Source organism: Scardinius erythrophthalmus (assembly GCF_964197995.2).
Source record: "Scardinius erythrophthalmus genome assembly, chromosome: 24".
NCBI classification, from domain to species: Eukaryota; Metazoa; Chordata; class Actinopteri; order Cypriniformes; family Leuciscidae; genus Scardinius; species Scardinius erythrophthalmus.
The window spans coordinates 21,486,085-21,505,416 of NC_138244.1; the positions used below are offsets into that span (position 1 = coordinate 21,486,085).

The 19,332-nt window shown below is 37.1% G+C and overlaps 1 protein-coding gene across 1 annotated transcript in view; it reads left to right on the forward strand.

The window, feature by feature from the left end:
- The window catches only part of abcc8 (ATP-binding cassette, sub-family C (CFTR/MRP), member 8), a gene marked incomplete at its 5' end in the record, with an annotated part of 88,005 nt that overhangs the window by 6,423 nt on the left and 62,250 nt on the right, over positions 1 to 19,332 (forward strand). The window contains 6 exons of the mRNA XM_081356877.1: positions 722 to 843; positions 1,764 to 1,930; positions 2,943 to 3,185; positions 15,785 to 15,973; positions 18,273 to 18,437; positions 18,539 to 18,694. Coding sequence (XP_081213003.1) covers positions 722 to 843; positions 1,764 to 1,930; positions 2,943 to 3,185; positions 15,785 to 15,973; positions 18,273 to 18,437; positions 18,539 to 18,694 — 1,042 coding nt within the window. The remainder of the gene's footprint in view (positions 1 to 721; positions 844 to 1,763; positions 1,931 to 2,942; positions 3,186 to 15,784; positions 15,974 to 18,272; positions 18,438 to 18,538; positions 18,695 to 19,332) is intronic.

The window sequence follows — 19,332 nt, forward strand, 5'->3', positions numbered from 1 at the left end:
TCCAGTCTTTTTTCAGAAATCTAATATGTTGATTTGTTGCTCAAAAAATATGAAGAGTTCAAGTGCCAACTGAAATTTTCTAAAATTAGTATTTTTATCAAGCTTGAATATTTAAGTACAGTAATTTCACTTTAATGACAATTAATAGGTAATTTTCATTGCCATTAAAGTGAAATAAGTAAACATAAACATACAAGCTTGATAAAAATGATAATTCTTGAAGGAAATTTCAGATGGCACTTAGAGGCTTTTGCATCTGAAGTCTTCATATGTACTATTATTATCTGTGTTGAAAACCGTTGTGCTGCTAAAAATCATTACACCTTTTTTCAGGACTCTTTGAATAGAAAGTATAAAAGAACAGCACATTATTTGAAATAGAATGTAACATTATTAATGTCTTGCTGTCACTTTCGATCAATCTAATGTGTCCTTGCTGAATAAAAGTATTGATTTCTTAAAAAAAAAATGGCATTGATTATGTATAAAGGAAAATCTGGAGAATAAAGGATAAACCAAATCAACTTGACTGTAATGAAAATAAAATATTATTGTTTAATGCAAAAATATCTATAAATACAGTATGTAAATAATTTTTTTCGTGTAATGTTACATGGACATGACATTAACCTATTCGTACATCAGTCTGTATCATATAGCCTATTTTTTCATGGAATTGGAAATGTTGATCTATATGTAATACAGTCTCTCTCTTTCTCAGGTTTAATCAGTCGGTCCACCTGCACCTCTATATGCCATCATGTTTGGCCTTCATGGCCGCCATCACGTCAATCATCTACTACCACAACATCGAGACCTCCAACTTCCCCAAACTACTGATCAGTATGTGTCGACTTTATATTTGGATGTGGCATGTACATTTAAGAAGTATGTGTACTTTGGAATATGTTTTGAATTGCCACAGCTCCTTTCACACAGATCCCATGTTTCTAGAAATCCGACTGCACTGCAGTGCTATAGACTTGGTGGGTTCAATGCTATTTTCCAACTAAAATTTCATCTCCAGAATAAAATGGTTTGTCACAATGACTTCAAATCATCTGAACGTCAAGAGATTGAAGTTTCAGCCCTACAATCCCATTCCTCGACTGTAATATTTTTGAGAATGGCAGGACCTCTTAAAAGACTCTAACCTTATCTATCATCCCGTCATTGAAAATCTGGAGTGTGAAGCTGTTTTATAGTGCTCCCTATTATGCTTTTTTCGGATATTACCTTTCATGTAGTGTGTAATACAGCTTTTTGTAAAGGTCTGCAAAGTTTTAAAGATCAAAGGGCAGATACATGGAATTTTTGTCTCCCAAAGGAAGAACGGATTCTTACTTCCTGCAAAAACCTACATTGGTTTGTAACAAATTTGCATAATGACGACCTATGGTCTTCATTGGTTGCCAGCAAACTACTCTACATTGACCCTCAAACACTGTAGTTGTAGCTGAGCCCTGAAGAGTTTGGTTCGTGTTGTCGACACGTCAAGGAGACGCTGTTTTCTGTTTCTGACCAATCAGAGCAGAGGAAGCTCTCAAAAAGGCGGGGTTTAGAGAGACGGAATCCTTTATCGAACAGTTTCAGACACTGTGAGAAAAGAGATGATGCTGCACTGTATATTATGGATGCATTTAAACTTATTGTTGGAGATCTCCAAAACAAAATTAGGAACCCTTAAAATAGCATAAATTCTAATAATACAATTATAATAATAATAATTAATAATTCATTTTTGTTTTATTTTTCTTTCACAGCTTTGCTCATTTACTGGGTTCTGGCATTTGTCTCGAAAACGATCAAGTTTGCCAAGTACACTGAGCATGGGATCGGCCTGAGACAGCTGCGGTTCGGGATCACTGGGTTACTGAGCCTGCTGTACGGTCTGCTGTTGGCCGTAGAGATCAATGTCATCATGACCAGGGTAATGATAGTGTGTCTGTGATTTGTATTCTTAGTCGTTGATTCTCCGTTCGTATTCTTCAGCCTCTGGCTTTCGATTTCTTGCAATATACTCTTATTGCAGTCTCGGATAATACCAAAGTGACAGACTGCAGGGAATTTGGGAGCTCTGAATGCAATCTGATTTTTAATCTGGGTTTTAAAGTTGTATCTGTCCGAATACAGACTATTTACTCTCCTTTCCAACTTTACTTATTTCTGTGGAACACAAAAGGTGATATTTGGTAGAATATTCAAGCTGCATAAATGTTGGCTTTATTATAAATTATAGGCTTAAATATTTCTTGTTTATTTATGACAGATGAAAATGCATCTCATAATAACTGCAGTATGATAGTGCAGAGAGCTGTGTTACAATTTATGAAATGACATAATATGGATAACATATTTCTCCATGAGGATGTTTTTGTGAAATATCTCGGATTTATCACATTGTTTGCAAAGCGAATGCTGCTTTATGCTTGCATTAAAATGCTGCATTGATTCTTCCATTTGTCCTGTTGTCGGCAGACGCAAGTGTGTGGAGGATGTCAGAAAGTGAATGGGCATCTGTATACTGATTCCAGTGTAGACAGCGTCTGTGATTTATAATGGGTTCTATTTGACGCGACACAAAGTTACTGTGTGGTGTAGCTATGGTGCGATAATGTAAAACTATTTGTTGATGTTTTGCTCTGGAGGCAGGCATATGTAAATGTATCCCACAGTATCCAAACAAGCCATTTTTGGAGTTTGATTAAATAACTGCTTTGTTAAATAATGAGGGTGTTTTAAGCTATGAAACTTGCAGGATGTATTCATGGTACAAAGGCATTTTATATGTCAAAAGACCAAGGCAAATTTGATTTGATTTCCCCATGTCATGACCCCTTTTAATTTCTGTTCTTTAATGTTGAGATTGGAAACATTGCTTTTGAATGATGCATTTTCTTTTATGTACAATTTTGACAAGGTTTTCTCTCGTTTTTCTACAGCGTTACATGTGTTTCGCATACGCCCCTGAAGTGAAGCCCCCGGAGGATTTACAGGACCTAGGGGTTCGATTCCTGCAGCCGTTTGTAAACCTGCTGTCCAAAAGCACATACTGGTGGATGAACACCTTCATCACTTCAGCACACAGACGCCCCATCGACCTGAAGGTCATTGGCAGGCTTCCAATAGCTATGAGAGCTCTAACAAACTACCTGAGGCTCCGCGAGGCCTTTGAAACCCAGAAGGTACATTTTATGAATCTGCCATATGTTTATTTTATTATATATTTTTACTATTACTATTTTCAGGCAAAATGTCTGTCTTTTTTGTCACAATACATGGATAGGAGACTCTTGGACCAACAAAAGTTTATGGTTCTTACACATTTTGTTCATCATAAAATCGGCAAAAAAAAAAAAAACGTAATGTAACTAAACGAACGAAAAACGAACTACGCCATGGTCACATGACTTCAGTGTCACAGTCATTAAGCTTCCGACAACTCTTTCGTTCAGTATAACATTTTCCCTTAAGTTTGAGTTATAATAGTTTGCAAAGCACGATTATAAAGACAACAAGGCTGTGAAAGCGAACTAGTGAGTAGAGAGTTTCCCTGTTCCCTGTGATGTTGTTTAATGTCCCAGACATTCTCTGTAGTCCGATCCCAGCTGATGAAAATCTTTGCTAACATTATGAAAATCTTGGTTATGTGAACATTAAGGGAACATTCCATTTTATTATTTTGCAAACATTATGGGCAAGTAATTTTTTAATCTCTCCAGTCCTGTTTTTGCACGATAGACCTGGTTGGTTTAATTTTTGGTCTGGAATGTTTTTATGTAATTTTTCTGCTTTAGTCAACAAACATGCTCCTCTCAAAAGGTACAGGGTAAAGGGTCGGAATAATGCATGGTTTTCTCATCCTTTACCAAATATTCTTTATGAGCGCAACCTGGCATGGGCAAAAGCTTTTCACCAATTGCAATCTTTGAGGTGTGCAAAGCCCTTAAATCTTTAGATGTTTCAAAATCGGCAGGTCCTGATAAATTGGAACCTTACTTTTTAAAGCTAGCAGCTGATTTTATTGCCCCACCTCTGCCTCATATTTTTAACCTTTCTCTTGTCTTAAATGAAATTTCACTTATAAGGAAAACAGCTTTTGTTCTTCCCCTGTTTAAAGGTGGAGATCCCACGCACCTAAATAATTACCGGCCCATTTCCAAGCTGTCAGTCTTGGCCAAAGTCCTTGAAACATTTGTCAACAATCAATTAAAGGACTTTCTGTCTGTTAATAATACCCTGTCTGATTTTCAGTCTGTTTTTAGAAAACAACATAGCACAACTACGGCAGCCTTAAAAGTATTAAATGATTTTTTTTTAATCTGTTGATAACATAAAACACTGTGCAGCCTTATTCATCAATCTATCAAAAGCATTTGATACTGTTGATCATACCTTATACAACGAGTTGCCAGTATTGGATTATCTAAACATACTATTGGTTGGTTTAATAACTATCTCTCAAACAGAACTCAATGTGTACAGGCAGAAGGTTTTATCTGTGGTTCACTCAATGTAACTAAAGGTGTGCCACAGGGGTCAGTCCTAGGACCACTCCTATTTACTCTATATATAAATAATATTGATCAAAATGTTACAATGCTACAAAATTATTACGCTGATGATACAGTTATAGTTCAGCATCCACACCCAATCTGGGTCTCTCTCAGTTACAGCTTGCATTTAATATTGTTCAGCGTAACTTATTTGAAATAAAACTAGTTTTAAATGCTGATAAACCAAAACAAGTGGTTTTCTAAATCAAAATCAATCCCTCATAATCTTCTGCCTATTACTACGTCCCAAGGTTCGGAGTTTGAGTTTGTGTCTCAGTATAGGTATCTTGGGGATTTTAATTGATGACGCTCTCTCCTTTGGCCCTCATGTTCAGCAACCTGGTGAAATTGGGTTTTTATTTTAAAATCAAATCCTGTCTTTACTATGAGGCAAAAAAGAGGCTTGTTGCAGCCACTTTTATGTCTGTACTGGACTATGATGGTGTTATATATGCATGCATCGTCACAGTGTTTACATGCTTTAGACACTGTTTATCATGGTGCACTGAGGTTCATAACAAATCTTAAAACCCTCACTCATCATTGTGTGTTGTTGTTGTTGGGTTGGATGTCCATCCGAAGACAAAAACACTGGCATGTTTTTATTTATAAATCTATCCTGGGTCTACTTCCTTCATGTCTTTATACATACATCTGTAAAAAGTATGTTTGTAGCTATAGCCTACGGTCCAAGGAATTATTCTTACTGTCTGTTCCAGTGGTACGTACTGAATTGGAGAAAATGTCATTTAAATTTGCTGCTCCCTCTGCCTGGAATAATTTGCGAAGTACGTTGAAACTTAGGGAGCTGGTTTCATTGGACATTTTCAAAGTAGTTTTAAATTATTTGGAGAATGAAGCATCGGGCTGTAGATGTTTTAACTAGTTATGGATTGATATTGAAATTTGATTGGATTTGCTTGTGTGTGTATATGTGTATGTATTGATGGATGTTATCTGTTAAACTCAAACAAGCTGTATCTGTCAGTCTTGGCCAGGATGCTCTTGTAAAAGAGATTCTTAATCTCAATGTGCTTCTTTTCCTGGTAAAATAAAGGTTATTATATAATAAAATGTTCTCTGAAAGTTCTAAAACAATAGTAACATTTAAAAACTGTTAGACGAACGTTCCATGAACTGTATGAATGTTTTTGTGCTAACGTTTTGGGATTATTAAAGACCAGATAACTTTGAACAAATATGAAGAATCACATGCTGTGTGCAGTATCCATACTGTAGAAATAATGCTGAAGTACTACAGTATTTCATAAATAGTCATACTTCCTCTAATCGAAGACTCATAAATGAATGATTAAATTATTTCTCTCGCTCTTACACACACACACACACACACACACACACACACACACACACACACACACACACACACACACACACACACACACACACACACACACACACACACACACACACACACACACATATATATATTCGGTAGTCTATTCTCTGTGGATTTGGGGATTGCTGCTCTCTCTTTGATGATGATGAGCATGAAGTGAAAAGTCATGTACGTCATAAACCACTGCAAGACAGATGTGGAATACTACTTAAATGAGCGTATGTGTCTTCAAAACACTGAATGACGGAAGATGATCATTTTGGGCTGTGAACATAGTGACATTTTGACCCTCAGCGGAGTGAAAGACCTATGTATCTTTGTGCTCATGAGAATAAATAGCATGTGATGTGTGCAGTTACGCGTTTGTGCGTTCAGCTCCAGGTAAACGGATATTGTGAGTTCTCACGTGCGGCACGAGTGCGTTGTGACATCTGTCAAGTGTCATGTGATGCGCTCCATTAGTAAAGGACATGATAAATGCTACATATGATTGATTCCATCCTCCAGTGCAATAGTTCACGGTTTACATCAGATCTGGCTCCGTTCTGGTATGTAACGCCCACTTTTCACCATCCAATCAATTCCCAAATGATAAAATCAATTCATGTCCTACATTTTTCAGAAATGCACTTGTATTGATGTAAAAAACAGGTTATAAACAGGGTTTCACATTGACTTAAGGAAATATCATACCTTGTATGCAGTAACTAAGCACAAAGAGAACAAAACACAAGGAAGTTCCTAATTTCTCAGTAGGTAATTATAATCCATAAGCAGCTGTTTAGTAAGAGGAAAAAAGCTTGACAGCTGCCTATCTAAACAGCATTTTAATTTGTAGTGCCTTCAAAGCAAAGATTGCTATTAAATGTAAGCAGCACCATAATAAATGCCTTCTGTGATACCTAATTTTGTCTAAATTGCAAATTTGCAAAACATATAATTTGCTGAAAGCATGTGAGGCCCTTGTGTATTGCGACAAACTCACCTTTGTAAAAAAGAAGTGCGCTTGAATTGAATGTCAATGAACGTTTGTAGTGTTTATCAGATCTTAAAAGTATATTTAAAAAACTGTACTTGACGGTAATATTATATTAATGAAATAAAACTTAAATGTATTTAGAGAGTAGACTTTCATGACTGTTTCTTTACACATTTACATGTAAGTATAATTTTGTTTTGCCTTAAAGTTATTTTGATGCGTTGACTAACATAACAAAGCACATATAAAGTATAACTAAAATATATTTTAGTTTATATCTGTAAATTCAGCAGTACACTTGAACAAAGAATAGAAGACAGAAGTAATTAAGAAATTACAAATAAAGATGCACCGGGTCAAAAAAAAAGCACTCTTAACAGCTAATTGCATTTAATATAAATTTCAACTAAAATATATTTTCATTTAAATGCAATTAGCATGCAGTTAAGTGTCTGAAAACATTGCATTCAGTTTGCACTTAAATATACTTTTAAAGTAATTATAGTCAAGAGATATGTCTATAAATATACTTGTATCTCATTCAATAAAAAAAAAAAAATCATTGTTTAATTTAATAAAAAAATTGGTCCGTTTTACCCAGTATTTCTGTGTGATTTCTATGTTTTATGCTTCAAGAAGCCCATAGTTAGCTTAGCAACATGCTAACTCACATCTTGGCATCCAGATCGACAAGAACAATGGCTGGAGTTGCTGTCTATGTAGAACATTGATTAGTCCTGTCTTAGAATAGAATAGAATAGAATAGAATAGAATATTTATTTGTCAAGTCAAGTCAAGTCAAGTCAAGTTTATTTATATAGCGCGTTTCACAACACAGGTTGTATCAAAGCAGCTTCACAGTAATAAATTAGAACAATACATCAATGTTTGTTTCTAGTGGAACGTCTACGTTTGGTAATGCTGATCAATAGTATCGTTGATTGATTTATTAAATTAAATATCCCCAAATATCCCCAACTGAGCAAGCCAAAGGCAACAGTGGCAAGGAACCGAAAAACTCCATCAGGTGACCTAATGGAGAAAAAAAAACCTTGGGAGAACCCGGGCTCAGTCGGGGGCCAGTTCTCCTCTGGCGTTTATGAACTAGAGGTCGGATTTAACTGTAGGATTAAAAGTATTATATGAATGCCTGGCTGAAGAGATGCGTCTTTAATCTAGTTTTAAACTGGGAGAGCGAGTCTGAGCAACGAACAGTATCCGGAAGACTATTCCAGAGTTTTGGTGCTAAATGTGAAAATGCTCTCCCTCCTTTGGTGGACCTAGATATCCTAGGTATGACCAAAAGCCTCGAATTTAGTGACCTTAAAGAGCGCGATGGATTATAGGGCGATAGAAGATCCGTTAAATAGACTGGAGCTAAGCCGTTTAGTGCTTTATAAGTCAGTAGCAATACCTTGTAATTAATACGGAACTTTATAGGTAACCAATGTAGTGATGATAAAATCGGTGTTATATGATCATATTTTCTTGATCTAGTTAGAACTCTAGCGGCGGCATTTTGGACTAACTGTAGCTTGTTTATTGAGGATGCAGGACAACCGGCTAATAACGCATTACAGTAATCTAGTCTCGAGGTCATGAATGCATGAACTAACTTTTCTGCGTCAGAAACTGATAGCATATTACGTAGCTTAGCAATGTTTCTAAGGTGGAAAAAGGCTGTTCTTGTAACATATGAAATATGATTTTCAAAAGACAGGTTGCAGTCTAATATAACACCCAGGTCTTTTACTGTAGAGGATGAAGTAACAGGACATCCTACTATGTTAAAGTTGTATTGTGAGAGGTTTTGTGGGTGGTTTTTTGAACCGATAAGTAGTACCTCTGTCTTGTCTGGATTTAATAAAAGAAAATTATGCGTCATCCAATCTTTTATATCTTTAACACACTCTGTCAATTTGGATAATTTAGCGTTTTCATCTGGCCGTGATGAAATATAGATTTGAGTGTCATCAGCATAACAATGGAAACTAATTCCATGTTTCCTTATAATATTTCCAAGTGGCAGCATATATATTGAGAATAATAGAGGGCCTAACACAGATCCCTGCGGCACTCCATAGTTTACTGGAGTTATGATAGATTTTTCTCCATTTAAATAAACAAAATGGTAGCGGTCAGATAAATACGATCTAAACCAGCTTAATGCTTGTCCTTGAACACCAGTATAATTTTGTAGTCGATCTAAGAGTATTGTATGATCTATAGTATCGAACGCAGCACTAAGATCAAGTAAAACTAATATTGAGATACAGCCTTGGTCAGAAGCTAAAAGTAAATCATTTGTGATTTTAACGAGCACAGTTTCAGTGCTATGATGCGGCCTGAACCCAGACTGAAACTTTTCATAGGTGTCATTTTCTTGTAAGAAAGAGCCCAGTTGAGCGGACACAACTTTTTCTAGTATTTTAGACATAAAAGGTAGATTTGAAATGGGTCTATAATTTACTAGATTATTCGGATCTAATTGTGGTTTCTTAATGAGAGGTTTTATAACTGCCAGTTTAAATGTTTTTGGAACATAACCTAAAGATAAAGACGAGTTAATAATATTGAGGAGAGGCTCTTCCACTACAGGTAACACTTCTTTCAATAGCTTAGTTGGTATAGGATCTAGTAAACATGTTGTTGTTTTAGATGAAGTAAAAAGTTTATTTAACTCTTTTTGTTCTATAGTTGTGAAGCACTGTAATTGTTCTTGCGGGGTGATAATTGAGGCTGAATTATAAGGCGCGATTGAGGATTGAACGTTTACAATTGTGGTTCTGATGTTTTCTATTTTCTCAGTGAAGAACTTCATGAAATCATTACTACTAAACTGTAATGGAATATTTTGTTCAGGAGACATCTGTTTATTTGTTAGTCTCGCCACGGTGTTAAATAAGAACTTAGGATTGTTATGGTTGTTTTCTATTAGTTTGCGTAGATGCTCAGCCCTGGCCGCTTTAAGGGCCTTTTTATAACGTGACATACTGTTTTTCCATGCGATTCTAAAGACCTCTAAGTTGGTTTGTTTCCATTTACGCTCTAAATTAGGGGTTTCTCTCTTTAGAACACGCGTAGTATTGTTGTACCATGGTGCTTTACTTTTCTCTCTGACCTTTTTTAATCTAATGGGTGCAACAATATCCAATGATCCAGAGAGAATGGTGCTCATAGTGCTAGTTAATTCCTCAAGTTCATCTGTTTGTTTGGGTTCACTGAGCAGCTGAGACAGATCCGATAAGCTGTTTGAAAAATTATCTATGGTGGATGGAAGGATTGTTCTGCCTAATCGATAACGCGGCGCAGCATGATATATTACAGGAGTACGTAATATGCAAGTTACCATGTAATGGTCAGTGACATCGTCACTTTGTGGAATGATATCTATATCGGTTGGATCGGTTCCATGTGATATAATTAAATCGAGTGTATGATTAAATCGATGAGTCGGTCCGGTAATGTTTTGCTTGACCCCAAAGGAGTTTAATAAATCTGTAAACGCAGCCCCTAACGCATCATTTTGATTATCTACATGGATATTAAAGTCTCCAACAATTAATGCTTTATCGAAGTTAACTAATAGGTCTGAGAGAAAATCTGCAAACTCTTTTAGGAAATCAGCGTAAGGCCCAGGCGGTCTATATACGGTAGCCAAGGCTAGAGATAATAGGGATGTTTTTCGAACATCTAAGAGCGTAACATTTAGTACAAGAACTTCAAATGAAATAAACTTATAACCCGTTTTCTGAGTAACATTGAGAAAATCTCTATAGATTGTTGCAACACCGCCGCCACGACCATTCAGACGGGGCTCGTGCTTATAAGAGTATCCTGCTGGAGTAGACTCATTTAGACCGAAATAATCATTTGGTTTAAGCCAGGTTTCAGTAAGGCAAAGTACATCGAAGCTATTATCTGTGACTATTTCATTTACAATAACTGCCTTAGGTGTGAGTGATCTAATGTTTAGAAGACCTAGCTTTAAAAATTGTTTTTGATTACCAATAGCAACATTTTCTGGTTTAATAACAATTAGATTTTTTCTAGATCCTGCAGTAGATTTATGATTTGATCTCACTAAACGAGGAATAGACACAGTTTCTATGCAATGTTCTACACTATTTATATCAGTTAAATTGGTGCAGCAGAGACTATGATTTGGACTTTTGTTTACTAGTCAAAAGGTATTTAACATTTTGGAGATGTTATCTGACAGAAGATCCGATCCGAATCTGCTTGGATGTAAGCCATCAGCACGGTAAAGCCTAGGACGCTCCCAAAACAGATTCCAATTATTTACAAAGAGAAGTTTCTGCTCATTGCACCATGACATTAACCATTCATTAAGCGCAAATAATCTACTAAACTTTTCATGACCTAGTCGGTACGTGGGAAGCGGTCCTGACACAATAATCGTTATATCAGGCGATGTGCTGCGTACCGTATCGATCAGATTCCTGAAGTCTTTCTTCAGAACCTCCGTCTGGCGCAGTCTGATGTCGGCCCCTCCCGCGTGCAGGACAACGGTTCCGACGCGCTCGTTCAGAATCTCGGGAACGTGAGCAGCGATTTCAGAAACACGAGCACCAGGAAAGCAGTGACTATGCGCCTTACTTTTATTTAACGTAACGTGTACGTGTCGAACGATGGAATCGCCGATGATCACAGCATCGCGTTCTGTTTCGCGAAGAGGGGAGAAGCGGTTTTGTGTGGATATCTCGAAAACCGGGAGGGTCGGAGAGAGTTTTCTTGGTCTAGACCTGACTCGCGACTTCCGCTGCGGAAAAATCCAGGCTTTGTGATGGCATGTTGGAGCCGGAGTGAACGAGACCATGGCTGATCGCGACCTCGACGTTCGGGACCGATGTTGAGGAACGCACGGAGTAGACGAGGTCGGAGTCAGCGGGTTAGTAACATTAATCTCTGATTTGTGTGCCTCGGCACGTGATGTTTCGAGAGCCAAACGCCGGTCTATCAGCTCGGCTTTTCTTACTAAAAGGTCGTGGATCTGTTTCTCAACAGCTTCCAGCTCAGACTGCACCGCGTGCAGCTCAAATGTGTCCTCACCTGCACCAAAAGGTAGACTACTTACATTTGATATATTCGCCATTTTAACAGATGGACAGTAAGTTAAGTTAGCAACGACGCTACCAGTGGTGCTATCAATATTAATACTAATTTATGGCTTAAGTCTTGGATATAATCCGTCTTTTCAGTGGTACGGGTGTAGAGTAGACGCACGATAGGCGAAAAAATGTTTGTTTGTAACTTAAGTGAGTGCGGAGAAGACGCGTTCAGCCGTGATCCACGGACGTAACCTATAAGAGTATCCAGCGTTGGATCACAAGGCTTGAGACGCGTCTGCTCAACAATCCGCGTTATAACTATGAGGTGAGGAAAAGTAGAAAATGTTCGTTGTAAGTGAGTTTAAAGAGAAATCAAGAATTATAAATCAATCGATGGAGCTCCAAAGACAACAACGCGCTCAGACGCGACGCATGCGCATTATTATCCAATTATTATATTTGTCCATTATTATATTTATCCATTATTATATTTGTCATTGTAACAGGTACAACGAAATTAAGTACAGTCCTTGTCAAGTGCCAAACATCTAAAAATACTACTACTACATACATATTAAAGCTCCAATATGTAATATTTTTTCACCACAAGAGGGCGCAGTTTCCAACAATAACAAAGGCGAAGCTTGATGACGCTATGAAGGAGGTGACGATGGGAGATGTCGTTTTTAATGCTTTTTCACCATCTAGCGATGTATCTAAATGGAATTAATGAATCATGATCACGGATGAGGTAATTTATTCGTTTTTGTATTACCTGTATGTCTGATCGTATTATTTTATGTCATCATAATTAATGAACTGCAAGGAACGTAGTGTGACAGAACATTCAGTGACAGAATGTACAGGCATGTGGTGTAATTCATATCTATTAAAATCATCTTTACTGTAACTATTACGTTACTTGTACAATAAAAAAAAAAAAAAATGATTTGCTTACCTGTCTATCAATACACTCGCGAGAGCAGAGTCTCTGTCAAGTCCAAGATTGTCGCGCAGCTCTCTCCATCTCGAAAACTGGCCGATATTTATCCGGGTTTTATTCCTCCGTTTGTCACACAGTCTGCGTGTATCCGAATATGGACGCTTTCGTTTTGTTGGCACTTCAATACTCGCCAAAGAGTAATCGTGATCATAACAGCTATAACCATACAGTCTATGGCTATAACGCTATAACCACCACTTCCGCATTTGACCATGTGATGTTCCGGTGTAGTGGGATAAGTGCGGACATTGCGTCACTGAGAGGCGACATTTCTTTTCCGGGACGGACAGTTATTTAAAATCGGAATTTCTCTGAAATAAAAAATCTTTGGAGACTTTTGAGATATTGTAAGTACACAACTGGAGGAAATATATCACACTGTGCAAGTTATTTTCGGAAATTTTATTACAAAATTGTTACATATTGGAGCTTTAATACTAAAAACACATAGGAGACACACCCATGCAGACATCCACATTTAAAAATTGCACATGGCCCTATTGACACAAATCAGTGGTGGGGACTATAATTTAGCAGCATTATTTAATGCACTTATGGCTGTTGGATAAAAGCTGTTTTGTAGTCTATTTGTTCTTGTTTTCATGGACCTATATCTCCTGCCTGACGGCAGTAGTCTGAACAGTGTGTGACCGGGGTGTGATGAGTCCTGCATGATGGTTTTGGCCTTTTTGATGTGGCGGGAGCTGTAAAGTTCTTCCAGAGAGGGGAGGGGGCAACCAGTGATTTTCTGTGCTGACTTTATGACACCCTGGAGCTTTTTCCTCTGTGCCACAGTGCAGCTTGGAAACCACACACAGAGACAGTATGGGAGGATGCTTTCAATTGAGCAGCGATAGAAGGACACCAGCAGGTTTTTGGGGATGTTGTTCCTCCTGAGAACTCTTAGAAAGTAGAGTCTCTGCTGGGCCTTCTTCACTAGCTCATTAGTGTGGACGGCGCAGGTCAGGTCCTCCATGATGTTGACTCCCAGGAAGCGGAAGTCAGAGACCCTCTCTACACAGGTTCCGCGTATGAACAGCGGCTGGATAACCGCTTTCTTCCTCCTGAAGTCCACAATGAGCTCCTTGGTCTTTGATGTATTGTACCTTCTACAGCGGGGGAAATAAGTATTGAACACGTCACCATTTTTCTCAGTAAATATATTTCCAAAAGTGCTATTGACCTCAACATGCTTTTTTTCTTCAGTAATGGAGTCTTGCGTGGTGAGCGTGCATACAGGCCATGGCGGTGGAGTGCATTACTTACTGTATTCTTTGAGACAAGAGTACCTGCTATCTGCAGGTCTTTTTGAAGCTCTCCACAAGTGGTCCTTGGCTCTTGGACAACTCTTCTGATTATTCTTTTCACTCCTCTGTCAGAAATCTTGCAAAGAGCACTGGTCGAGGCAAATTTATGGTGAAAGGATTGTCTTTCCACTTCCGTATTATGGGCCCAACAGTGCTCACTGGACCATTCAGAAGCTTAGAATGGCGCCGATAACCAATGCCATCATTATGTTTTGCAACAAATAGGTTGCGAAGGTCTTGAGACAGCTCTTTGCTTTTACCCAACATGAGATGTCTTGTGTGACACCTTGGCAATGAGACCTTTTTGTAGGCCATCCGTTGGGACTGAACCAGCTGTTATTAATTTGCACGGACAGGGGGCTGGATTGCTTTTTAATTACTAATAGGTTTAAGCTGTTGTCTTGGCTTTCCATGCCTTTTTGCACCTCCCTTTCTTCACGTGTTCAATACTTTTTCCCTGTGTCATTTCACATTATTACACATAACTTAATTTCTGAGCTTATTTGTTTTGGTTTCTTTGTATGTACTGATTCCTTGGGTTGTAATCAACATCTGGTGAAAATTTCATGTCAATAGCACCTTTGGAAATATATTTACTGAGAAAAATAGTGACGTGTTCAATACTTATTTCCCCCGCTGTATTAGAAGGTAGCTGACTACGTAGACAGTAGATACTGTTTCAAGTTCACTGTTACATGTTCCCTGTTTTTCAGGACTTTTATGTTGTATTTCTAGTTTAATTTTTCTTGATTAGTTTTATAGTACTTTTGTTTCATTGATTGTATCCACAGGTGTGTTGTTACCTTTGTTTGCTCGTCCGTATATAGCCCTAGTATTTCCCATGTTGTTTGTCTGGTATTCTCTTTCTATAGCTGCTGTGTTGTTGCATTCAGTTCTGTTTACCTGCATTTTTGTTTTGTAGCTTTTGAGTTATTTGTATTCTCTTGCTACTGTAATAAACCTACACATTTGGATCCATCTCTCCCTCGTTTCTGAATTCGACTGCGTCACATTCACTAGGTTTTCAGACAGAGATATTAGTCTTCCACCTGTGTAGTGCAGTGAATAATTTAGATGTATTCAAGAAAATCTTGATTCTATCCATATGTCTCCGGGTTATTATCATTAACTAAAAGTAAAACCGTTAAAAACATGTTTGTTAATTGAGATAAGGCTGAATTAAAATAAAATATAAATATTTTATGGAAAAAAAATGTTGGTGTTGGCAACTCACTGAATTAAGATTGATTAACTGAAGCACTAAACTTATAGTTAACTTAACTATACCTTAACTTTAAATTAAAAATAAATCAAACCTAAATGGCAAGATAAAAAAAAAAAAAAAACCTAATAAAAATTACAAAAGGACATAACAAAATGTAAAAAAAAAAAAAGTAAGATTAAAAAGTAAATCAATTGTAAATATAAAAACTAATATAAAACATGAATAAAAATGTAATAATACTAAAATAATGCTGATCTGTGTTTATTTTTCTGTTACCTATAGAGGCCCCACGGCTCTCAGCCGCAGGGGTCCAAGTGGATCTGGACGGCTCTGCGACAGGCTTTCGGAAGACCTCTGCTCCTCAGCATCACCTACCGTTTCCTGGCGGATCTTCTTGGCTTTGCCGGCCCGCTCTGCATCTCAGGCATCGTGCACCATCTCAGTAAAGAGAACCACACAATTCAGCCACCGGTGAGAGCATTTCTACCCATCTAAGCCACATTAAAACAACCAAGAATTTGCACAGAATTTTTATCGGTCCGAAAGCAAAAGCATCACTGACACTGAAATTTATGGGGGGGGTTTCAGTATTTGTGTTGTTTACTTACTAGTCAAGAACATGCCGTTTTATTCTCTGAGGTATTTTGAAGGTAAAAATAGAAACCGTTGCAGTGAAGGACTGACTTCAGGTCATGGCTGCGTCTTTCCATGTAACATTTTCATCTTGTGTTACAAAGTGGTTTATCGCAATGCCTTCTGTTGTCAATTATTAAAATGTTGAACAGCCTTCTGTCTGGCTCTCGGATGTCGGCCTGTTTGGACGTCTTTGTATGATGTAATCTACTTCGGAGTTAGTGCTGGCAAAACATTGATGTGAGATGAATGAACACAGAAAAACGGCGTAGAAATAGCCAAGGCCATCATGTCCCTGTATTTATTTATCTCTTTATGTATTTATTTGTGAACGGATGAAAAAATCTGCCTATATATGGTTACACCTTTAGATTAGGATCTAATTCTCACTATTAACTAAGACTTTTGCCTCAATAAACTCCTAATGTTTAGGTATTGGGTAGGGATGTAGAATATGGTCATTCTGAATAAGACATTAATATGTGCTTTATAAGTATGAATATAAAGCCAATATCCTAGTATTATGCATGCTAATAAGCAACTAGTTGACCCAAAACTAAAGTATTTATAATGACAGTTAATGTAGTAGATGTTAAGATAAGAATCGTTTTCAACAAAGGTTTTAAGAACAAAATTTGAAATCGTATTTGAGGAGACACACTTCTGAAAGTAATAACTGAACATCTTGATTCAATTCTAAATATGTCATATTCATAGATGGCTTCTAATAAAGACAACGAAATTGTTATGGTTGAAAATTTCTGTCAGCAGTGTTTCTTTTCCATTGGTTTTATTGACTTATGTGTTGCTGCTCTATTCTTTATGGAAGCTGGTTTCCGCCACTGAATAAAACATTTTAAAAGATAATTGCGACTTTTTATCTCACAATTGCGAGTTTACATCTCGCAATTCTGACTTTATTTCTCAGAATTGCGAGATATAAAGTCAGAATTGCGTGAAATAAAGTCAGAATTCTGAGATATAAAGTCAGAATTGCGAGATATAAAGTCAGAATTCTGAGATATAAAGTCAGAATTGCGAGATATAAAGTCGCAATTGCGTGATATAAAGTCAGAATTCCAACTTTTTTTCTCGCAATTGCGACTTTATATCACGCAATTCTGACTTTATATCTCAGAATTCTGACTTTATATCACGCAATTGGGAGATATAAAGTCAGAATTGCATGATCTAAAGTCGCAATTGCGTGTTATAAAGTCAGAATTGTGAGATATAAATTTTTTTTGAGATAGATTTTTATTTAAGGTAAAAAAAAAAAAAGTCCGTCTTTTTTTCCCCCTTAGAATTGGACTTTATATCTCACAATTCTGAGAAAAGATGTCAGAATTGCGAGATATAAACTCGCAATTATGTGTTATAAAGTCAGAATTGCGAGATATAAAGTCAGAATTGCGTGATATAAAATCAGAATTCTGAGATATTAAGTCAGAATTGCGTGATATAAAGTCGCAATTGCGAGAAAAAAAGTCAGAATTCTGACTTTATAAGACGCAATTGCGACTTTATATCTCGCAATTCTGACTTTATATCTCAGAATTCTGACTTTATTTCACTCAATTCTGACTTTATATCTCGCAATTCTGAGGAATAAAGTCGCAATTATCTTTTAAAATGTTTTATTCAGTGGCAGAAACAAGCTTCCATACATCTTTAATTACATTATTAGTTATAATTATTTTTCTGCACTTTCTCTTTAGAGGAAGATTGTTGGTGACAGGATAGTGCTGTAGTAGGAAAAGACAAGTACTAGTATCAGTAAAGCTGCAATCCTTAATTTTTTTTCTGTTAAAAATTTACTAAATTTATATAGTAAGCGAGTACATCATGAATCCATTTTCCAAGCCATGTTTCTGTCTTATCCTGAATCAGTACGGTACAACTATAATAAGTGTTCGTATTGGGACTAATGTAGACTGGTAGAGGTCGTACCGCTGAGTAGTAGCCCAGTAACTGCGTGACTCGTCATAGACATAAACAGAGAGAAGTAGCTCTGGCTACAATATTCTTCCACGAGCAGCTTAAAAAACTGGTTTAGATGTGTAAAATGTAGAAGTGAAAGCTAAATGTACAGGGGATTGTCAAGTTGTGTTAAGCTATTTGGTTTGGTGTGTTGCAGGTGAAGCATCTTGGAATGTATTTCATCTCCTCCCAGGAGTTCCTCGCCAATGCTTACGTCCTCGCCGTGCTCCTGTTCTTCGCCCTGCTCCTCCAGAGAACGTTCCTCCAGGCCTCCTACTTCGTTGCCATCGAGACTGGAATCAATTTGAGAGGAGCCATTCAGGTTAGCACAATGGTCTATCGATCTATCGGCAAAAAACAGGCAATGAATTCAGAACTTTTGACTGTTCAAGTCATAATAATGATTTTCATTTTTACTTCCAGACAAAGATTTTCAATAAAATAATGCGTCTCTGCACCTCCAACATGTCAATGGGGGGAATGACGGTGGGCCAGATTTGCAATCTCGTCGCAATAGACACTAACCAACTGATGTGGTTCTTCTTCCTGTGTCCCAACCTGTTCGCAATGCCAGTTCAGGTAAGCCTGAGGTTCTAGTATTTTAATTATGGAACCAACTGTATCCATTCAGAATGCATGATGGGATTGCAACCATACCGTCACCCCACTGCACAGCTCCTCGTGTAGTTATGGGTTTGAAACCCTCTGCTGTCTTGGCCGAATGTGGTGTTCCATCACATGATTTGTTATCTGTGATGTTATCTGCATTTGACCCACATAGGAAGAGATTTTGTGTGCAACATGTCCAATCCCAGCCAGAGTCAATTCATTCTGAAGTATAATCTGATTTTAACTAGACTATTTTAGAGACTTATTAATCTGTTTCCCTGTATCTAAGGATGATGTATAGGTAGTGCCCTTTTCTTTTATTTAGATCAGAGATTCTGAATATCTATTATTATTATTTTTTTTTTGCTTTATTCTTTTGTATTCTGCTTTTTGTGTTTTGTTTTACTGTTTTGATTTGTTGTGCTATGCTTTGCTCTTTTTTGTGTTTTTTGTCTTTACTTTATTTTATAATTGCCCTGTCATTTATACAAATACATTTATATAACGCCTGATTTCGGTCCGTCAATTAATGCATTTAATTGTGATTACCATTTAAATGTTTTGTAGATCATAACACTTTAACACATTCGGTTTTTCACTTCATTCAA